Source organism: Crocodylus siamensis, chromosome 5 (assembly GCF_052110815.1).
Source record: "Crocodylus siamensis isolate JL-2025a chromosome 5, ASM5211081v1, whole genome shotgun sequence".
NCBI lineage: Eukaryota > Metazoa > Chordata > Crocodylia > Crocodylidae > Crocodylus > Crocodylus siamensis.
The window spans coordinates 123,797,820-123,820,957 of record NC_143399.1 but is presented as its reverse complement, the minus strand read 5'-3'; the positions used below and the strand labels follow the sequence as shown (position 1 = coordinate 123,820,957).

Below are 23,138 nucleotides of genomic sequence, written 5' to 3'. Positions count from 1 at the left end.
TCAGAATCTATTTCCCTGGGGACAAGTGTCCACACTGCAAATACTGTTCTATCAACTGGCAATTCCCCATTTTTTCAGAGACCATTTTCAAGATCAGGGAGAAGTGTACAAAAAGAAACCTCAAGGGTACTCCCTTCCTGTTAAGATTTACGCACACTAGTAACATAGCATGGAACAGTTGCAGTGTTCTTTGTCTTGCAGTAACTATTCTGTGGATTTAAAGACATTGGATAGGCCTAGACTTTCAAAGAGGCAGAGGCACAACCTATTTCCCGTGTAGTAAATTGGCCTTGTTATGTGGTAAAAAAGGAACAAATGCATAACACACATCTCTACCACACAGTGGGTGCATCTACACATGCCCCTATGGCACCGTTAAGGCGCCATCATTTAGTACCTCCAATACCTCCAATGACCTCCTAAAGGAAGTACTAAATGACAGCATAGTAGCAGTCATCACTGCACCATGCCAGTAGTGCATGGTTATTTTGAGCCGCCGTGTGGCCGTAGCGACGCACTATAGTGAGGGAGTGCGTCGCTACAATGATGTAGCTGCGGCATCACGGTTTGTGCCTGCCAATGCTATGTCGCTGTAGTGCGTTGTTACGGCAATGTGGCATCTCGTGTAGACGTGCCCAGTAATTCACTCAAATCTAGAGTAAAGGCACCGGTCGGGAAATAAGAGCAGTAACTTTACTATGCAAGAAAATGATCATGTGGAATGTGCCCTGTACCACTCCCCTAGTCAATTCATCCTGGTCTAGCTACTTGTTTAACACAAACTAGTTCTCTTGCCAGTTTGTGGCCACACACCTTAAGAGAACCTATTCTGAGCAGTCTGCTAGTCCAGTTTGTGTCACCTCTTTACTAAAGAGCAAATTTATTATGGGGTAAAATTAAGGGTGAATTATTTTAGAGTAACTGTAATCTGACACTTAACCAAGTACTAAATTCACATGAACAACTTCAGAAGAAAGTGCTGTCTACCTGATAGGTAATGTCAATTAATGAAGATGACCAAAATAATCCCTGGTATATTTCCATTTAAATCAAGGGTATTATACCAAGGATGCCTCCAACCTAACTCATTCCCAAAGGGGTTTTATGTTCCTGTTCTCAGTTAAGAAATCTAGTTAACTGCAGCTGTTTACACTTTCCATTTGGTGCAAGCTTCTTTAGAATTTACCATTTGGTAATTAATAGCTACTAAATGTATTTTACCATGCCAATGTGGCTATTGCAAAAATTCCAAGAAAAAACATTTTCCAATAGCACAGTAAATCACAATACCACATGTTTTCCTTTCTTACAAAAAGGCCATTATAGTAATTTTGTCCTTGGTCTATCGCTGGTATCATTACTTATGCTAGTCTCCTAGAAAAAAAAAAAGTGGATCTTATCAAAGTGATTTACTTGTGTCAGGATTGGAAGTGGACTGAAAGCAATGGCAGTTCCTACATAAAGGATGATATAATTGAATTATTGCCTTTTAAGTGATTGAAACCAGTGGTCATATCAGGGCTATCTTGAAGAAGATTTTACAAAGAAAAAGACAGATGGCATTGTTTACATTATGTATTTAATACCTCTTTTCCATTTTCAAGAAGAATGGGAAATGCAAAGATGTTTTACTTAAAAAGAGAGGGGGAGGGAGAGAGAAAGTACATCAGGCCAGCCTAAAAGACTAGGATAATGAAGTAAAATAGTCTTGGCTAAGTGGTTTAGATGCCAACCTGTAATAACTTTCACATTTGAAGGCCATATACTCTGTAACTGGCTTTAAAAGCTCTAGAAAAAAAATAAATCACTTTCAGGTGATAGTCTCCATTGTCTCTATTGACTTTATTACTAGTAAATGTCCATTTGAAATGATACATTCTGATATACAGAATAATATTTTGATGCAACAGAAACAATGCAGGGTCTAGACCAGTGAGCCAAACTAGTCAGGTTCACTGGAGGTATTTTACCAGCTTCATTGGAGGTATATTTGGGAATTATTTGCCCCAGTAAATTTACCTTTAACTTACCAATGGGAATTTAAAGTTAAATCAAATGCCTATAATATTTGCAGGCTAAATTCTTTCCAGATGGGTCCCTTTGCTATACAGAAAACTATTGTGCTCTTTGGTTGTCATCTTTTAAAGGGAAAAGAGATGACTTTTGAGTGAACCCTGAATTTGAGAAGTTTAAAAGTAGGGCAAGATATGGTAAAATTATTTATTTTTAATTTTGCAGACATTATGCCAAAGATTTAAAAAGTGACATTATGCCAAAGATTTAAAAAGTGCTGACTGATTGTCAGCAGAAAAAGTATATTCAAGTAGAGACAAAAACAGAATGGGAAACTGAGGTCAGAAAAAGCAGCTTGTCACATAAATATGTTAACTGTGAGCTACAACCTTGCAATGAGCAGCTAAGGGTTAAAATGCAAAACTTTACATAAATTATTTGAGCTTAACCATGCTTCTGGTTTGTGGTATTATCCCAAATTTAATTTTTTTAAGAGGCCTGGATTATGAGTCACATCATATGTCTGTACAAGGGAGTTAGATGGCAAGTCCCACATCTACTTATGACCTTAGGCACCTGGACCACATTGCAGAATCCCTGACCCTGAGTTAGGAACCTTATTTAATGCCTGGAGAGAGTGGCATGTCTTGAAAGGGATTCACAAGAAGCAAACCTAAAGAAAACACTGGGCATCTTAAACTCTACCCTTCTTTTGGGCTTCGGTGCTCTACCAAGAGCTGAAACAGATGCCACCAGCAGTATCGGTGATGGGTGGTGCTGGCCAGTAGCAAATGGGGACTGCCCACAGACACCACTGGCGGTATCAGCAGTGAGGGGGAGGGGCCCCAGAGGCAACTGCCCGCAGGCACTACCGGCAGCATCAGCGGCACTGTTTGTGGGGGGTGCACTGCCAATCTCAGGGAGTGCACATGCACCCACATGTACCCACTATGCGTTGCCAATGCCCCTGAGGGTAGGCACCCATAACCCTTTTGTTCAGAAATTAAACTGGGGTCACTCTTCCAAATCATGGCTGCCAAGGCAGTGAGAGTGCTCCTAGTCCCCTTTAATTCACTGCATAAGTGGTTAGAGCACTTATCCAGGACATGGACATATGTGTTTAAATCTTTCCTGTGCTGGGGGGATACACATCTATATTTCCCACTTCCCAACCATGTCACAAACATCAGGCCAGAAACTATTTAGGGTGTGGAGCTCACAATCCCTCCTGTTCAAGCTGTTTCGCTTTGCAGAAAAGGCTGACAGATCGAAGTCCCACATCCTATCCAATTACTATATAAAAAAGAGATTGGCAGGGCACTTCCCCCTCTGGCCATGTTCAAAAGGAAAATGGCACAGTTGCCGCTGCATTTTGTCAAGCACCCAATGCAATAAGCATGCTCTGAGAACATCAAATCAGATTGAGCTCCTCAGCTGAGGGAGAGGCTGAACACTTAGATTCATAGAAGGGACCTCTGGAAGTTATCTAGTCCAATCTCCTGCTCGAGGTAGGATCATCCCTATCTAAAGCATCTCAAACAAGTATCTGTCTAACATATTCATGACAATTCCAGGAACAGTCATGCACAACTACCAAGCACAATGCCCGAAACATCAAAAACACCCATTAACTTGCCACAGGTGAAACAGGGTGACGAGTGCACTATTGTTTTCCTGCCATTGCAAGGACAGGGAGTAATATATCATATACTCTGTGTAACCTGATGGGGCTCTGGTGTGAGAGAGGCATTCAGTTGCTCAGCCCTGGCACGATGAAAGCAAAATGCCTTCATGTGCTACACTCTGGCACTTGTGCCAGGGGTTGCTGACCCCTGCTCTAGGCTTAGGTGGTCACTGAGGATTTTATGCTCACATTTTTAGATTTAGGCATTTAAATCTTGCCAAAGTCATCTATAGGTGCCTCAATCCTTCTGTGGACCTAGGCTTAAAGCCCTGACACAGATTATCTGAATAGTTTTATTAAAAAGTATACATTGTCTAGGATACCTTGAGTGAGGTGCTCCTAGAAGCAGAAAAGGACAAAAAAAAAGTGTGCATGTGGGGGGAGAAAATAAATATTCATTTATTTAAAATGTATAAGTTTTATATTTGTGTATCTAAAAGTTCTTAAGCAAATGAAAGTAATTTATAACTAAATTGATCATGTCACAACATTGTTCAAAAGATTTATGGACATAATTTTATAAATTACTGAAAGATAAATCAATATTTGGCCATATTATGATTCTGTTCAATAAAAAATACTTAATAAATGAAAACTGTAAACAGAATCAGATTTTTGGTGTTTTTAAAGGCTTTCCATTAATTTTGTTCAGAGGTAATCTACATCAAGATGGACATCTTGTCAAAAATGAAGTAATTTCAGTTTAAGCCAAGAAAAACTTTTTGTCCCCTGGGATTGGACAGTCATTACCTAATACTTGACTTACTGATTTTTGTTTTATAGAATATACTAGATCTCTCAAATGCCTTCAATTAGCAGCAAATGTATGTTACTGAATAGTGGGAAGTTTAAGGTAGTCAGCAAGGTAAAGTAAAGGTGTATCTTCCTGTCAGATTCATTTGAAGATTTTCCTAGTATTTTTTTCAACCATCTGGATTTCACTTGTAATTTATGGTTATGTTATAAATATCCACAAAATGAAAAGTGTGCATTAATATAATAAAATATCAAGCTGTGCGAACAATAGATGTGTAGACTAATAACAGGCAACGGATTAGAGAACAGGAAGTTGAGATCTGAAACTGCCTGAACAGGGAGGAAGGAACTGTGCGCTAAATAGAAAGGAGGAAATGTACTTTTATGGAAAAGGAGGAGATATGGGTAGTAATGGTGGAAGCAGGAGAAACAAGGAGAGGTAATATATGGAAAAATAACTTGTGATGAGCTTGTGATGATCAGCACATTTTAAGCCCAGCCCTGAAAATCAACTTTTGTTTATGTTGGAAAAAAATATTCCCTGCTCCATGCAAATAAGGACTAAGAATCCAAGCAAGTGGACAGCATTTCAGTGATGTGTGGGTGGCCCCTGCATGCTGCACACTGAAGGATAAAGGTATCTCATTATCCTGAGGCTCATTATCATAGCAATGGATCATGGAGAATATTTTCTCTCTCAGGGAGGCAGATGATCATTCAGAACTGCAGCATTTTACATCAAACTATGGCAGAGCATAGGTGCTCCATCCATTACCATCCCTCCTACTAATGTATTATCCTATCTATGGGTTGGATGGCTCAGTCTCATCTCCTATGGTAACTCTTTCTAAAGCCAAGCTCTTTTGATTAAGACTGCTTTGCCACCCACTAACACGTGATTCATCTTGGGCTTTGTGGGATGCACCACCAGGGAAGAGTGGAGCTGTCTCCTGAATAGACAGGAAGTGACTGATGTAGCTGAGACAGAATCCATTAATATCTTGAAAGCCTTGAATTGGCACAAGAAGTGACAGGGTCTTCAGAAAACCCAGAGCACTTTTTTGATGTGTTCTTAGTGGCTCAGGAGCATGGCATCTCTTGCAGGAATTGGAAGGTCTGTTTCTTTTGCTTTCAACCTCAAATTTGGGAAATTCACTTTGGAGGTGATAAGTGCACAGATTACTATGACCAGATGCTCAGTCAAGATGAAAGGACAGTGCTTCCTGGCTTCCAGATGAAAGGAGGGCTTTTTCATCAAATCTTTTAATTTCTTATTTTGACTTAATGATGCCCTCACTACAGTCTGCCAGTTACCTGGTCCCTGACCCTGCACTACATGGCAAATCCTGTCTCCTGAAGTCAACAGAGAGATATCTATGCACAATAAACCATAGCAACTAAGTTCAGTGTATTCTTGCATACACTTCAAATTGAGCCTTTCCCTGCATTTTTCGTTGATGCTAGATAGAGTACAAACGGCCTGTAGACAGTTCTTCACTTTTTGATGGAGCAGAGGTGATGCAATATATTTCATATCAGCTCCAGAAAAAAGAAAAGCTAATCCATAACTGGAGCCACAGGTAGGTGCCAGGTTCAGTTAGTGCCCATCTTAGACACGTACAAAGGTGATGAAGTCTTATGTTCTGCTCATCCACTTGCACGCCTGACTAAAGTCACCATGCAAAGAGAAATTTCACTATGTACCACACATTTTCCTGCAGGTGGTTGCTTGAAGGAACGTTTTAGACCTCTAACTCCTTAAATGGCTTGTCTCAGAACAGCTGAAGTGGCCACAGATGTACAACAATAGTTATGATACATGAAAAGGGCTAGAGAACAGGTATATAATGGCCACAATGACTAAAGGTGATGAAGTCTTATGTTCTGCTCATCCACTTGCACGCCTGACTAAAGTCACCATGCAAAGAGAAATTTCACTATGTACCACACATTTTCCTGCAGGTGGTTGCTTGAAGGAACGTTTTAGACCTCTAACTCCTTAAATGGCTTGTCTCAGAACAGCTGAAGTGGCCACAGATGTACAACAATAGTTATGATACATGAAAAGGGCTAGAGAACAGGTATATAATGGCCACAATGACTAACACATCATTCCCCCCTCAGTTATCAGAAACTCCCTTGCTATATCTAACTGAGAGATAAGCCAAACACTAAGAAACTCATCATAATCCACTCCCCAGGCCTAATTGTCTCTTAAAGAAAATGAAATGTTAAAAAAAAAAGATTAATAGGAGGAATATAATAAAACTGACAACTCTGTTTTGCTTGGCCGTACAACTCAACACAAAGGAAAATACTGAACAGGATGTAGAGTGTATGAATTATCAGTTTACAGCTTGAATGACTTCTTTAGTTCTGGATTTCAAAGGTTTCCTTTTTCATAGCTGCCAGTTAGTACGTTTGGAAGAAAGCCCAGATAACAGGAGACATCAGAAGTGAGGTGAGGTGAAGACAGATGAAATAAATGGGCTGAGAAGGCACAAAAATAAACTAGTCAGAAGTCTCACTGTAGTAGATTTTTTAAAGGGAAAAGATGAGTAATTTGTCCAAGACCCAAGTGCTAAAAGGAGTCTTAAAAAAACTGAAGAACAAATGCCCTTACAGAACAGCCTCAGGGAGAAGTTAACATTTAAAACTCATTTGAGACTTGTTCAGAAATCACCCCATCTTGATAGTGTTGAAGATTTTGATGTACACATGTACGTACACACACTAATTAATATGGTACATACAGTCATTCAAACAACCTGGACTGGCATACTGCTATTACATATTGGCTTTAGGAGTGTCACTCAGCTTTCACTTATTCCCATCAGGTCAAACCATCAGCTGGTGCTAATTGGCATACTTCCATTATCTTCATTAGCACTTGTCAATTCACACTAGCTAGGGATCTGGCCCATCAAATTAAATAGAGTTGTATAAGCTCAAGTAGAAATGGAATTTGCCTTACTATGTAATACACAGCCAAAAGAAAAAAACCCCCTTAAGATATCATAACTAGTATACTAGCATTCGCATATGCAATACAGAAAAAGAAAATGCTGGCAGCTTACAAAAAGATAAAATAAAACCAATAAAATATTATTTGTTCTTGGAAAAATATGAGTTTAGTGGGAGAAAGACTAACTGCATCTCAGAAGTGACATTTCCTGGAATGATGGTATCACAACACACCATCCCAATCAATATTTTAAAGAAGAAAAACAATTAGTTTTGCGCCATTAGGTAAAGTAGCCTAAGTGAGGCTGCTCTTTGAGAAGAACAATAGAAAATATGAAAATGAAGAATGAGTTTATTAAATACCGTGCTTCTGCCTCCCCTGTCCCAAGAAATTAAAACTGGGGAAAAGCAGCAAATGATGTAGACAAAAAGCACTGAGTTTATATTTCTTTTTCCTGATTTTCCAGAAATCAAGCACATACAAAAGTACACAAAAGGTACTGCTATTTCTCTTCTTCATTTTCTCTTAACAATGCATAGGACCAAACCCATCTCTAGCATACCTTCCACTGGGCCAGACTGAATCCTATGGCAGTACAAAGTTGTCTCTGAGGGTCAGGAAAATGGTGTGAGGTCACAAGAGAATAATGTGAAAGTGGCTGACTTCCTCCCCTTATGAGGGGCAAGGGAAATCCACATGAAACAATTCCTCTGTAGTGGAATGTTTGGGCCTGATTTTACGCTGTCCTGCCCCTGACATACATATTTGCACCAATGCCAAATGAGTAGAAAAATGAGTGAACAGGATCCAATCCAAATGGTAGCATTTACACCTGCTTTACATGAAGGGTAGGCCACAATAGATCAGGTCCAACAGCAGAAGTACCTGAAATCCAGGTGTTTAAAATCCTGGGCAATGGAACGTTTCCAAGTTGGCAGCTGAAAAACTGAAGGAAGGATGAAGGGTTTTTGGCTACCACTGAGGAAGGGCTAGATAGGGAAGTTTGGGAGAAAGGCCTCACCCATTCTCAGGACCCTCTTCACCTCCTGACAAAACCAGCATTTCTAACAGAGCCTCACCCCTCCCAGTTCTTGCAGATTAGGAAGGAGCAGGGAAGTGTGTCCTTTGGACCACAATGCAGAAAAACTAGCATAAGGTGGCACCACCCCCATCACTGGCGACGTGTAGGGGGTGCACAAGGGGGCAATTACACCCCCTCGAAGTGCCAGGCGTGAAACCGGAAATGCCGCCAGAAGAGCACTTCCAGTCAGTGCTGACTCAGCAATCGGCTGCTGTGGGGACTCCCACCCCCCAGTCAGTGATAGGCCGCTGGGAGGTCCCTCCCACCATGTCGGTGATCTGGTGCCACCCCAGACTTGGGAGGCATCAGTTGCCCGTGACCCCCATGCTCACAGCCTCTTGCAAGCCTCCATTAAATTTTCTGCCAGCTGAATGAGGGTGTGTGTTTTCTGCCCCTTTAGTAGGAGGTGGTGGGAAACTAGAAGAGAAAGGAGGAGAAAGGTTCATGCTTGGGGGCAGTGAACCAGCCAGAATCTTGAATAAACTTAGCTTTCACACCATATAATTAATTACTAGGTCTAAATGCCACATGGATGGAGTTGTGTTCCTATCTGGGTATCTGAATGTACTGAGCATATGACTTTATACAAAGTATTTCTACATGGGTGTGAAATCCCTCAGAGGAAAATGTCAATTCTGATTACAGTGAAAGCCAGTTTGAAATGCTGTATCTGAATTTCCTATACTTCCTGTGCATGTACTTTCTTCTCTTTCTCAAGGCCTCTGAAAAAGTATATTTTTCTAGGGCATTTATGCACATAGTCTGGGAGTTTGGGGTGGGGAGGCGGGAGGGTTACTTAGAGCATCATGTGCATTAGCATCCCTGCACTGAAAAATGTTGGTGAGTCGCTTTAACTAAAACTCATTTGATGAGCTTCAGTTAGGGTTACCATAGATCTGGGTTATCCCAGACACATCCTCTTTTTGGATAGCCTGATCTCTATCCGGGTGATTTTTTGAAATCTGAACAAACATCCAGGATTTTTCTCTGCTCTACTGGTGGGAACAGAAGGAGGACAACTGAAGGCTGGGGGCACCATGTGCATCTGCATGTGCACACACATACCCAGCATGCAGCCAGGCAGGGGGGTGAGAGCAGCCTTGGCATCTGGATGCAGGTATGTCAATGGTGGGGCAATGGTCAGAGGGCCAGGGCTTGCAGGCTATATGTGTGGGGGGGGGGGTGGAAGGGGTGTGTGGAGGGGATGGGTGTGGGGGGGGCAGGTACCTGCTTGTGCTGGGGTAACCTGTCCAGGTGCTGGGGCTGGGGCTGGGGGGATGGGGGCAAGGTGCCTGCCCCTCCAGTGGGGGAAGGGGGAAGAGAGGTCCTTTGAGGGCAGTGGAGAGCTCTGTGGCTCAGCTGGTGGCACAGGGACCAGTGGCTATGCGCACAGGGGCAGAGCAGCCAGCTCATTTCTTAGTTTGGCTAACATACACTGAAATGGAAAAAAAATGGTCAAAATAAGATTATGATATACATCATTGATCTTGCTCTGAACATTAGTTTATGGTTCAGGAGTTCTGTTGATTCTGACACTTGAAACTGATTGCTTTTTTGCTGGCTAGTCTTTTTTTCTGGTACGCTAATTTTTTTATCATAAGCCCAAAGAATACATTCAAATTCAGCATAAAAATAGAACCTGCTTGGCTTGTGATTCGATATTTCTCATGGACTGAGAGGTATTTTTTCTGGAAAAGCGTAAAGGGGATTACTTAATACACATCTCCAGTGATTTTTTGTTTATTCTTACCTATAGATCACATTTTTTTCAAAAGATTAGCATTACAAAGGCAACAGCATGTACCGACAGTGCTCATCTCAGTTTTCGATATAGTATGAGTAACACTGTGTTATTTTAGATACAACCAGAGGATAATTGTTTTTAAATGTTATTTTTCTAATGGCAGCCACTGTAGGAACTGAACTATAATAAAGCAAATGTATATAAGATCAAGATATAAATGCAAAATAAAGTTATCAGTGGATAAATAAATATCATACTTAAGTAAGATTGACTCTAAACAACCATAAATGGATTACCATAAAAAGTCTCATCCCTAGCTGATTACAGAAGGAATCTCACATTTTAACATAAATTTGAAAGATACCACACCCACAAATCATTTTGAATAGATAAAAGTTATGAAGAGAAAGCTCTCAAGAGGGGACAGCTGTTCTCAGATAATTAGCTAGTAATGAAAGAAAGGATATTAATATCAATAGCTTACATTTGTCTAAAGCCAATACTATTTTGCAGACTCCACTGTCTTTATCTATATTATTGTAACGTCAATATATGCAATGCAAACAGTTTAAATTTTAAAGGCATTTTTAGATTGGATTTCCTGCACAGTGATCATAAATCTAGAACAGGAAGCTTGCAATAGTTAAAGTCACATATTTATAAAATCATATTCAATTAGGTTAGAAAAGTGCAATTTCTGTCATCATGTCATAAAAAGATGTGTTTTTCTCTCAGATCTACTATAAAGAAAAGCTCCCTATATTGTTACAGATAGAGGCTGTTTTCAATCAGTTACAAGGAACAATCCAATTACTAGATGGTTTAGTGCAGTAACTGACTCCAGACTAATTTAATTTCTTTAAGTCTCTAAAGATCAATTGATTTGATTTTTTTCCCCCTCCCTAAAGGCTGTTTAGGAAAAAAGCAGACTTCAATACCTGGAAATGAAATCCAAGCTTTGTTCACTTTCACACTCCTTAAGTCATTCTGAAAATTTGCAACTCATGATGAATGGGTGCTCTCTTGAGATGTTTCACCAATTAGAAATCATTAAGACCACTGTGCAACATTTCAGATGATCAGTGCATGTAGACAGCATACCCGGCTGCTATACATGACTTTATAGTCCATTGCATGGGATCACAGGATCTTATTTTTCTTATTTCTTTTGCTTTCTGTCCAATTGATTTTATCATCATAGCTGGTGCAAGCAATAGTTTTTATAAAAACATACCATCCTCTGGCAGCAGATATACAATTCAGAGAAGCAACATCAGCATTATTTTCATATTTTAAGGTTCTAGAATACTTTAATGTCTGAATAGAATAAAACCTTCATGTCCTTGACTATTGTCATATAACTGAAGATAGAAACACTAAAAAGAAGAAATGATCCAGTCTCATATCAGCACACTTCTGACTCACAATTTTACTATGTTGTTACTTGATGCAATGTTCAACTGTTCCATTTAAAAAAAAACAAGCCATAGTCCCCTAACTAGAGAGGATCTTTCCCTTTTAATCCAAAACAGATCTAAGCCACTTTTGTTCAAGTAAAAAAAATCAGGACCCTCATATGATTTTCATGCCTTTTAAAATTCAGTTTCTTGTACTGATATTATTGTTTTATGTGTGGATATATGATGGAAACACTCATGCCTGACCAAGACAGTTTATGCTTAGCATTTCTGATTACATACCATGTGCTGTTATAATAAGATGCCTTTTGGAAAACTCTAAAATGTCATCTCTAGAATCACAATTACTTTGTGTGTATGGAAGCATCTGAGATTTTTCTGTTGTCTGTTCATTCACACTTACTTTCTGCTGGAGTGCAGTAATTACAACACGCTGGAGAAGACTCAATTAATTGAGTCTGCTGGAGCATGGTAATTACTGCACTCCAGCAGACTCCAGTATCACATGCATCAGCATCAAACTCCTGTAAGGCCAGTTATTTTATGGCCCCATCTGAGGTTATCAGGGTTTTGTTTTGTTTTTGTTTTTCCAGTCAGGGCTTCTTCTCTACCTACAGCTCCTAGCTTGCACACTTTATTGTGATTTGGTCCCTGCAGTTTTTACCTTTGTATTCTGTCCATGGTATGCTTTTTCGTTGGATTTATTTCTGTTTTCCATTGCTTACAAAGGTGTTAAACTGGGAAGCTGTTGGCACTAGCCTGGCAAATATTCATTCTATTTTGCAAAGCTGATTCTGTTCTTTGACTCTATTATCCATTTGCCACTAATAATCCACTCTCTAATTTGTCCAGCTGTTAACTGTTTAAAACCACATGACTCAAATTACATACCTGTGTTAACAAAGCTAACAGTCAATAGTCTTGCCTGTGCCAATTGCTTCTTTTAAAAAAAAAACCATGTCTTTTCCAACCAATACTCTTGTTGGGATCAAAGTATTCTTGAAATTTTGTAATGACTTCACATATCAGTCTACAATCAATCCCCTTATTCCAGACTATCAGTGCATGTAGATATTATTTTAGATGGAAGAGTACTGCATCACCCCAATTCCTCTTTCAGTGTCACATACTTGCAGGAAAATTAGAAGTGCTGTAATCACTCCCTTCAATCCTCAATCAGAGTCCCTTACAGATTCTCTTACAAAAATGATTTGCTCTGTACTTGCAAAGATATAACTTACATCTGATGCAGTGTCATACTGATGTGACACACACAAGTACTGCTAAAAGATTGACCTTTATTTCCCCATTCTCTCATATAGCTCTGGATACATACCCCTCTTACTGTGGCTAAATACCCCGCTACTTAATTTGTGGGGTAATATTCCTCTCACTTAATTTGTGGGGTAATATTTCTCTCACCATGGGCACCAACTTAGTAGTAGTTTCCAAACATACTCTTCTCCTAATTAAATCAGTACGGCAGTTTAATTTCAATTAAACAAAACTGGCATCTCTACATTACAGTGGGGATTATGGATTTAGACTGATGGCACTACTTGCTGACCTCATTGTCTAGGACTTCTAAAAGTGGTCACATTTAAGGTATGCCAAGAGCCAGGAGACAAAGCAGCAGAAACTTTCATTCAGCTCGAACAATACATTTACCTTATGTTCCTCCCACTATCTGGAACAGTGGAGAATCAGAAGGAGGGGGGTTTTGCAGTACCTTACTTCACATTTCCCCGAGAGCCAAATCTTTGTTTCAAATAGAACTGAATGACATGATAAGGTAGGAAAAAAAGAAAAGCTTTGCTTGCTGCAACTTAAAAAAATGTGAAGCTGTTAAAATGACGCCTTTCTTCCCCCCTCTCCTCCTCCCTGGTCTCTCCCATTAAGGAACCACAGAAGGAAGATGAATCTATTAGATTCCAGTGGAGCAGATGTCAAGACTCAGAACAGCTCTGTCTTCATAAGGTTTATAAGTATTTTTAAAGGAGGTTGAGGAGACTTGCTATATGCAACAAGATAACATTAAAATGCACAGCTTCCCAGGAGTTGAAAGGATGCTTTTCCTACAAACTCTCTCTTCCCTTTATCTTATCTGCATGGAAAGTAAACAGAAAGTCCCCATTACCTCTCGATATCAGTGAGTCTGGAAGAGTCCCGGAATCCCTTAGCAAAAGGGTTGCTGTCAATTTTCAGCTTGGTTATCTGGAAACACAGAAAAAAGAGTAATACAACATGATTGTGGTGCTTGGCTGTTGCAGGATACACAATGTTAACCAGTCCATCCTCAGTTTCAGATGGTTCAAGCAAGTGTGGGATCTCTTATATAACTACTCATTTGACACTACCAGCTACAAAATGCAAGAGTCAAGAGTCTCCTCTCACACCGATGTAAATCAGGAGTAAGTCCACTGCATAGAGTTTGCCTGGGGTAAACCTGGTGTAGGTGAGAGGAAAGATCAAAATTCCTTTTTGCTGTTTCTCCTACAGTCCTGTGTCATGACAGATGAAGAGGCAAGGCTAAGAGGGCATGAGGAGAACAGCGTATTGAGGTTTGCTCATAAACAAGAGCACAAAGAACCTTCAGAGGCCTCAAGTTATTGCTTCTGAAAGCAGTCTCTAGCAGCAAAAATGGGTCATATTCCCCTCCATGTAGAACTGAGATGTGAGTAGCAAGCAACATCACAATAATACCTAGTTGGTGGGACCCGACAACTTGGTAGGCACTGTGTGCGAAGATTTTAACTCACTGCCTCAAGCAGCCCCAACATTGATTACCATGGTGCAGTTATTCACAGAAGGTTTAATTAACTGCACACTGAGCACACAGACACACAACATGATTATTATACAATAATTTACTCTGAATTTTTTTACTCCATTGTTAGTTTATTTAGGAGTGGAAACACAACCAGCTCTTCCCAGCTGACTACCTGAAGTAGGCACCATCAAGACTGTTTGGCCACTAGGTTGTAGATAACACACAAAGGCATACACTAGTGTAAAAGTTATTCTGACAGCATTTCCTTGTAATATTTCTGTGCATCATATGTCTACTTCATTTTTTTCTCTGGAATAAATTGAGAATACTCTGAAGTAATCGAGTCATGTGTCTGTCCCTTGAGGCAGCACAACTGCTTTGTACTGTTAAGTGAAAAATGCTAAAACAAGATTTCAAATGAGAAGGTTGAATGAAAACGTCACTGTCCAAAAGCAATTACAAACCTAAGAGATCAGACATCTTACAACTAAAACTTAATTTCCTTCTTCAGATGTAGCTACAAGATGGAATAGGGGCAGCCTTTCCTTTGTTTAAGAGGTATATACAAGGAAAATGTCTTTGGATACCCCACTTATTAATGTCTTGATCCTGAGATCCTAGCATTCAAGACCAGGCCTTATCCCAGGGGTGGGCAAAATGGAGGATCCAGCTGGCTACTGGACTCCATTTCCCAGCTGGCCCTGCCCACCACTGCAGCTGGTAGACAGGGCCAGGGTTTCCATGGAGACCAGCCCCAGCAGAGCTGGCAGGGTGAATGGCCGGGCAGGTAGCTGTTCTGTAGCTGGGACTGGGATCTTGCAGTGGTGACACCATGGTCTGGACCTGGAGCAGAGCCGCGATCTGCTGCCTGCAAGTCCCTGCCCAGGGTGGGTGGGCAACAGATACCAGCTCTGCCCCAGCTCCAGACCATGCTGTCACTACTGCAAGATCCCAGGCCTGGAGCAACTCCCTGCCCCACCATGTGCCCTACCAGCTTTGCTGGAGCTGGTTTCCATAGAAACCCTAGCCCCACACTGTCATGGGACTGCCACTCCTGGGGCTTCCTTGGAAACTGGCCAGAGTGATGTGGGCAGGGGCTGCTGGGAAATGGAGTCCACTATGGGCCTGATGCAGCCTGCAAATCAGACTTTGCCCACCTTTGCCTTATCCACATACAGAAAATTAACCACCTCTATAATCATTACAGGTATTACAAGCAGAGAGAGAGAAACCCAGAAAATACAAAAGGCAATACCCCAAAGGTAGGAACTTTGCTTCAGAAAAGACTAGGGGGAGTAAAAAGAATTTGCATTTATTGCCATTTAATGTAATAAAAGCTCATCTCCAAGCTCTTTAATGACATGCTGATTCAAGAGTGAAAGAATGTAATGTAGGCAAATGCTTCTGTTATTTTCTGCCAAAAATGTCCCATGTAAAGCCATGTGTATTTATATTAGTGCCAGATAATAATAAGTATGGCTGTATGGGTAGAGGGGTAGGGAAGAGGGTAGATCAGGATGCTTTTTTGGGCAAGATAATCTAGTTCATAAATGAAAAACTCCAATCATCTTAAAAATTCTCCCTGCTGATACCAGAGATGAAATTTTGCTTCAACTGCGTTTACTTGAGTTACACTATTCAGTGAACATTTTCACCTGATACCTTCCTGCCAGTGGAGACATCGTTAAGAATACTTTATGTATCCATCAACCCTTGATTGCCATGGTTTCTCTTGGTTTTATAATTGATGTACAGTTGCTTCACATATACTTTGGGAAAAAGACCCCATCATATTTGCCATACTCAAAGCATCCAGTTGCCTCATTAGAAGTCAGATTTGGTGCTGAAAGTATGGAAAGCTCTAATAAAACTCAGATTTCCCAAACTTTATGCCCAGCAGAATTAAAAGGCTCCCAATGCACCACGCTCCTGAAAGGTGGTGGGCTCTGTTGACTCCAGCTGATGTCAGGGAAAAGTCCAAGGCACTCAAGACCTAAGGGGTAAGCAGAGGCTGGAACCTATGAGGAACTATTCAGTCATTTCATACTTCATAAGGCATTTGTTATCACTGCCTTAATTCTAGGAGCTTTCCTTCAAGAAAAAAAAAAGATCGTGTACAGAGATCTGGATGTGCAGGTGACCTTATGAGTTAAAGGTATTTTAGCACTGGATGACCCCCTCCACAGACAATTAAGGTTACATCCAAATCTCTCTCTCCATTCTGAAAAGACTGGTTTCCTGGGAAGGCAGTCAGCAGAATGGGGAGGAAGACTTATGAGAACTAAAGCAAACAAAGCAGCACTGATTACTTAAGCTGCTGTCTACATTATATGAACAAGAAGTCTGATTACAACAAGGGTGGGAGTGAAGCAAATAGGCAGCCTAGTCTAACAAATGGTCCACTGGACTGAAATTTGTGTGAAAATGTGGGTCCAATGAGGTCAATAGCAATACTACTATTCATTACAATGGGGCCAAGATTTCAATCCTGGTTTTTATTCTGGCTACTGACTAGCCACATGATCCTCGGAAAATCATTCCATCTCTCTGCTTGTCATTTTCCTTTGCTGCTTTCACTTTCCATCCCTCACTCATCCAGCCCACGCACTGGAAAGGTTGAGAACCCCTGGTTTAAAGCCAGAAAGACAGCCACTGCCCAAATAGCTGATTATGGGCATTTACATTAGAGAAGACACACTGGCAGGTGGTTAAAAAAGCTTATTTGAGCACAGAGGGGCACTGGAGAGTATGTGTGTGATGGGTGAAGATGCTGGGCAGTAGCATAACTAGAGTGGGGTAAGCAGGGCACCTGCCCCAGGCACCAAGTAGGAGGGGGTGCAAGGATTCCCTGCACCGGGAGTCTATGCCACAGCAAGAGACACTCTGCACTGCCCCTGACTGCCCATAGGAGCACGATAATAATAATACATGAAAGATAACAGTTATCCTAAATGTACAGATTTAAGCAAGTCATTACAGACAAGTTCTGCACCCACTAAAGTCAATAGTAAAACTCCCATTGTCATTAATAATACAGGATCAGCTTCCTAAACTTTCTGCCACACTTACTCCACAATGAATTGCAGGTAGTTCATCTGGAAGAAACAATTAGCTAATGGACCAAACTAGTGATTTGACTTTAGTTTGGTTCAATGTTTGAAAACTGCCTTTAAAAAAGTTCTAAGTATTATTACTTAGATCACTGAAGAAACAATACCCAACTCTGCTGCAGAATAAAAAGATTTCTAGGCATTCCCTAAGGAAGATCTACATATGTATATTTTTGCCTGTCAAATCACCATTTTTCTAACAGCTATGATCTGGTGTGACATCACAAGTGAAACTTATTCTAGCTGCCAACATCTGATAAGATCACAACCATTTATGATGTCATGTAGAGACAATATATATCCTCACAGACGGTCTCAGAAACAAGCAGAGAACATCTGCTACAAAGCATTTTAAAATGAAATTTGACCTACAATTCAACTCTGTAGCAGTGGTTTGATTGTTTAAATAAATGCATGCCCTTTAAATCTTAAATTATGAGATAGTTTGTTGAAAGTGTAATCTTTTTAGCTTTTATCTAATAACCTGCAGAAATGTAATCAGCCCTCTTAAAACAGCACTGAAAGAAATGGCAAAAATGAAAAAAAAGATTCCATTTTCATTAGTCATAAATAACAGGACCGCATGGACCCTGAGGGTCTCCAGAGAAGCAAGATTGAGAAATTTTGCAGTCATCATTGATATATTCAGGCAAGTTTTGCTTAGAAATAGCTGTGATCTAATATATCATTGATAAGTGCAAACTTGCATTGTATGGTTTATTGCACAGAAATAAATTCTGGGTTTAAATTGGATATTTTTATTTTCCTCATCCCCATAGAGAGTTCAGGGAATACTCCTTTTCTAGACGCATTTATTACCTATATTTTATTAAGATTACCACACGGCTAACTCTTTTTCTTTCTTTCTTTCTTTTTTTTTTTTTGATATTCAATTATAAGCCTGAGTTTATTGGGAGCTTTTTCAGCTACAAACTGCTGTAGGGCATATCATAAATAAGATCAAATCCTAGCACTATGGAGGAAAGTATTTTTAAAACAGTAAGTCAAACTAAATGACTTAATGTTCCCTCTGGCTTTAAAATCTATGAAATATGGTCAAAACATATATCTAAGGCAGATCAATTCCACAGTTCATATCCTACCAAAATTTAGTTACAATGCTGAATATGTATAATATTCAATACTTTCATTCCATTTATGGGATCTGAAATTAATACTTTTTTGTGCTTTGTGTTATCCGAGGTGTTAAGAAATGCTATACATTTTATACCTAGAGAAGCAAATATTCTGAGGGATAAACACCTATGGGATCACACCTCCCCAGATGTTCGGATCCTATTCAGCCCTTTTCTGATAGAAATCTTTTTTTAACATATGAATAAAAAAGAGACACCCTTGAAAGTGTAACATTAATCTCTTAGGATGGACTACAAAGCCCACTTAAGCCAACTGGAGCCTTTTCACTGACTAAAGTACCAAAGGCCTTATTCAATGCCCACTGAAGCATTCATCATCCAATGGTCTACAGATTCTCTAAAGTTACTTATTAGAAATGCATCTGATGTTAAAAGTGGAATCCATCACTAATGATTGTGTTTATCTGGGGATCGTTATTCATTTGCATATTAATTTGAAATTCAAATATTTACAGTGAAATGTGAAAAGCAGATTTGTGGGTTATTTCCCTCACACCTTGGCTTCATGGTTTAATGAATCAGCCTTCAAAGTACATTCTGTCATCGGGTTTGGGCCACAGGCATTTAAGCTGATACCTCTCAGCATGTCAGATTATCGGAAATTAGAGCAGCTTCTTGATGAAATAAGCAGAGGGTTAGCTTGAAAAGGAATAAACAATAATACACAATGTTACTATAAAGAAAACATCTGGGCTCATTCCCAAAGCCCTTACTCATGTGATAGCACTTATCATTTTCCAATGAGAAGTTCCATTTAAATTAATTAGTCTTGAATGTAAGGTGATCACGCAAGTATGTGTGTAAGGCCAGGAGCGGAAAGAGCACTTGAGAACAGTGTGATGGAACGTTATGTTACATCAAAGAAATTTCTATGCTAGATTTTAAAAGGGAGGAATTTATTAGCACAGAGAATTTTAGACAAATCAACAAGTTATAAAAATAGTCTAGCAACACACTCACCAGTTGATTCTGATAGGCAGTGACAGCAGTGAAAACTGTCTCTGGGAAGATAAATGTCCGGAATTCTTCAGATTTCAGATTCAACAAAGATGCAGTGTGGTCCTTCTTCTTAATGATGTGTACCCTTGGTTGGTATTTGTGCATGGAGTTCAAAATAATCTGAAGCAAAGAGTGACAAAAAGATGTCCTGAGATGAAGATTAAGATTACTGTGAACTAAACAAAATGTATCTGTAAATGGCAGGGCTTTGGGAATCTAGATGTACAGAGGCTGATTTTCCAAGATGCTGAGCATGCGCATCCCTCTGTAACTTCAGCGGGTGGTCACCTTTGAAAACCAATTCCTTAAACAGAATGTTAAGGAGATGGTTCCCCTTTGTTCATGTGTATGTTTGCATGTATCTAGTATGTACTTCTGAAGCATTAACATCTATTTATCCATATGATGGATTTTACAGACACAAATGTTATCGTCTGTGCACAGAGGTATTTGAAGTTCTCAACCAAACATGCAGGTTTGAGTGCTTGCTTGGAAGGGTGTCCCCAGAGGCCAGTGCCTACAAAGTTATACTCCTACAAAATGAGACCTGCTGGGGCCCCTTTGGAAAAAAAATCAAGTTCTTGTTATTATACACAATGTATACGCAGCATTTAAAGAAGTCTATTCTGCATACTCAGGTAGCAGACTATGTTTGGACTGGTGGAGCTCTGAAATAGGACCAGAGCTAGCTGAAGAATTCATCAGAAACAGTATTTGTTGTAATGTTCCCATTTTTCTTCATTAATAGTTTTTGTGAATAAGGGCTTTTCCTAAACAAAACACACCAATTATTGGACTTCTTTTCCTGCTAAAGTGAAAGGATAGATTCCTATTGACTTAAAATGATATTAGACTATTTGACCACCTCTAATCAAAATATTAGAATATAGTAAGTCTAGTGTAGAGCTAAGTTTGCACCATTTCTCATGTTAAATACAATCACAGCCATTTAACTAATTTGGCAGTGACCTGGGTGGTTCCAGGTATAACAAGATTAGTGGTAATTCTTTGCAGTAGTGGTTCTCAACCTTGTAAGCCTCAAGGCACCCTCTGGAAAATATCAATTCTTAGCTCTCACTCATTTGTTTGTTTGTTTGTTTGTTTGTTTGTTTGTTTTTTACTACAGAAAAATAATAGAGCAATTCCTCTGTTACAAAGAATGCAGAAAGACCACAACAGGTCAGAATGTTTCTGACACTATGGATTCCCATCTGAAATCTCTGGGTTTATTTTGTGAATCATGTGTAGGTGTCTGTACACCTATCAGTACTGAGCCTTTTGGATATCTGCTCTGAGACTTTTGTATAGGGTGGGATAAAATCTAATAAATAAATATATACATCCTATATTTACTCACCTGCTGCATCTTTCCTCCAAAAATTAGCCTTCCAAGGTTGGGGTGCATGTCTTAATGGGGAATCTGATTTTCTGTGCAAAATAGCAGCAGTAGCATTTCTATTCAGCCTGTGCTGAGAGACTCATTTGACTTAAAGGATTCATGATTCATTATAATCTACTTGATTCCCACTAATTGCTCTTTACTCCATGTGTGTTAATGACCCACTCTCCTTTTTAATTTTCTTGGTGTTCTACTAATCTAGCTAGCCATTCTTAAACAATTTTGCTGAAGAATTTGCAATTTAGCTACTACTGATCTCTCTTCTATTTCACAGCCCTGCAGACTGCAGACTATTTTTAGCTCTTTTCAAAACCCTGGTTCTAGCTTTGGTCCCCAGTCTTCAGCAGAAGTTGCAGTTTCAGGTTTTAGCTGAGCAACCAAGAGCTGGTAACAATTCAACTGTGAAACGGTTAAAACCATAGCTTTTTGCCTGAACCTGAAAAGGAGGGTGAGTGAGCTAAAGCAGAGGCTCTGTCCCTGCTGTCTGTGACCATAATTCTGGAGGAATCTTTTTTTCTCGTTCGGCCTTCCCAAGAAACAAGGTGCATGTCTTATTTCGGGGGGGCGTGGCATGTGAGAAAATCTGATAATTGAGTGCCTCCTCCCCCCTCCACAGCACCCTTCAAAAAAATTGCAGCGGTCCAGAGTGCAGTGACAGCCTGGTTGAGAATCACTGCTTTATAAAATCATAAACAGCTACTCCACATTGCAGTATATTGCTACTCTACATTAACTCAAGATGAAATGCAAAGTTAGATATCGTAATCACGAAGTAAATCACACAGGTTGTATATTGCATCAGAGCCCTGGTCTGGCAATAGCTTTTCATGCAATGAACTCCCATTGTTCATTTTTCCCCCCTCTTGTTTGAACCAGATTCTTTTCTGACCCACACTTCCTTTTCAGTGGGATTCAGTGCTTATACTGGAAGGCAGGACTCATCCCATTATCATCACTATCATGAAAATGAGACAGAATTTTGAGATTCTTTGTAGCATGAAATTTTTTAACATTTCAGTACCCTACAGAAGTCACATCACTGGCTTCCACTCCATTTCTGGTGCACACTCAAGCTCCTCTTTTTCACAGACATGGGCACAATTACTTTCCTCCTTAGCGTCTCTGTTCTTGCTGTTTCTTAATTTCCCTTCTGTCCCTACTTCTCTTGGGAGTACATCCTACTCCCAAGTGTCTACCTCACTGCTCTGTTGGTTTTTTTCACCTCTAAAATACTCACAGTTAATCCCATCAGGGCACAAAAACACCACCATCTGATTTATATCCCTAGTCACAACCATGCACAAATAAGCCACAAAGTAAATGAAATTTGTGAAAAATGTTGCCAAAAATCTGGTAGTAAATTTTAGAAAAATCTCAGTTTACTCAAAGATATTCAGCAAAAACAAATATTAGGCAAGACTGTATGGATGCATTTCTTATAAATGGCTCACTTTCCCCTAAAGAGTTCATCCAAAGTTCTATATACATACTCCCAGTTTCTTTCTTCTGTTAATGATATCTATTCACATACAGCAAGCTTTATGTTATGCACACAGCAATGAGACTCAATCTTACAGAAAATACATGCATAATTATGTTATGCATATTGCTCTGGATACAGGAACAGTGAAACTTGCCAAGTCCAAAAGTCTTAGGGTAAGAGAAAATTTAAAAAAATGCTAAGCTAAAAACAGCTGGTCTCTTCTCTTCAGGGAGACTCCTCTTCAGAAAAAAAAACATTTTACAATAACCACCATTACACTTTAACCACAAAATGTTTCTTTTGGAGGATGGAAAGAACACGTGATCATAGAATCATAGAGCAGTAGGGCTGGAAGGGACCTCCAGAGGTCATCTAGTCCAACCCCCTGAACAAACTGGCCAACGTGTTGTACCTATAACTAAAATATTAAGACATTTTTAAGGTATTGACAGTTCCCCATAAGAACAAGAAATGAGAATAAGAAGAAAGAGTCAGAGAAAAGGGCAACTTTAAATTTAAGTTAATAAGATCCAGATAACTAAACTCTGCCTCTAGGAAC

General features: G+C 39.8%; 1 protein-coding gene across 1 annotated transcript in view; it reads right to left on the bottom strand.

Moving 5' to 3' along the window:
• TBX20 (T-box transcription factor 20) overlaps positions 1 to 23,138 on the bottom strand; it is a 50,955-nt gene that overhangs the window by 9,484 nt on the left and 18,333 nt on the right. Inside the window, exons 5-6 of the mRNA XM_090050165.1 lie at positions 19,659 to 19,817; positions 13,799 to 13,875 (exon numbers count right to left, since the gene is read on the bottom strand). Coding sequence (XP_089906291.1) covers positions 13,799 to 13,875; positions 19,659 to 19,817 — 236 coding nt within the window. The remainder of the gene's footprint in view (positions 1 to 13,798; positions 13,876 to 19,658; positions 19,818 to 23,138) is intronic.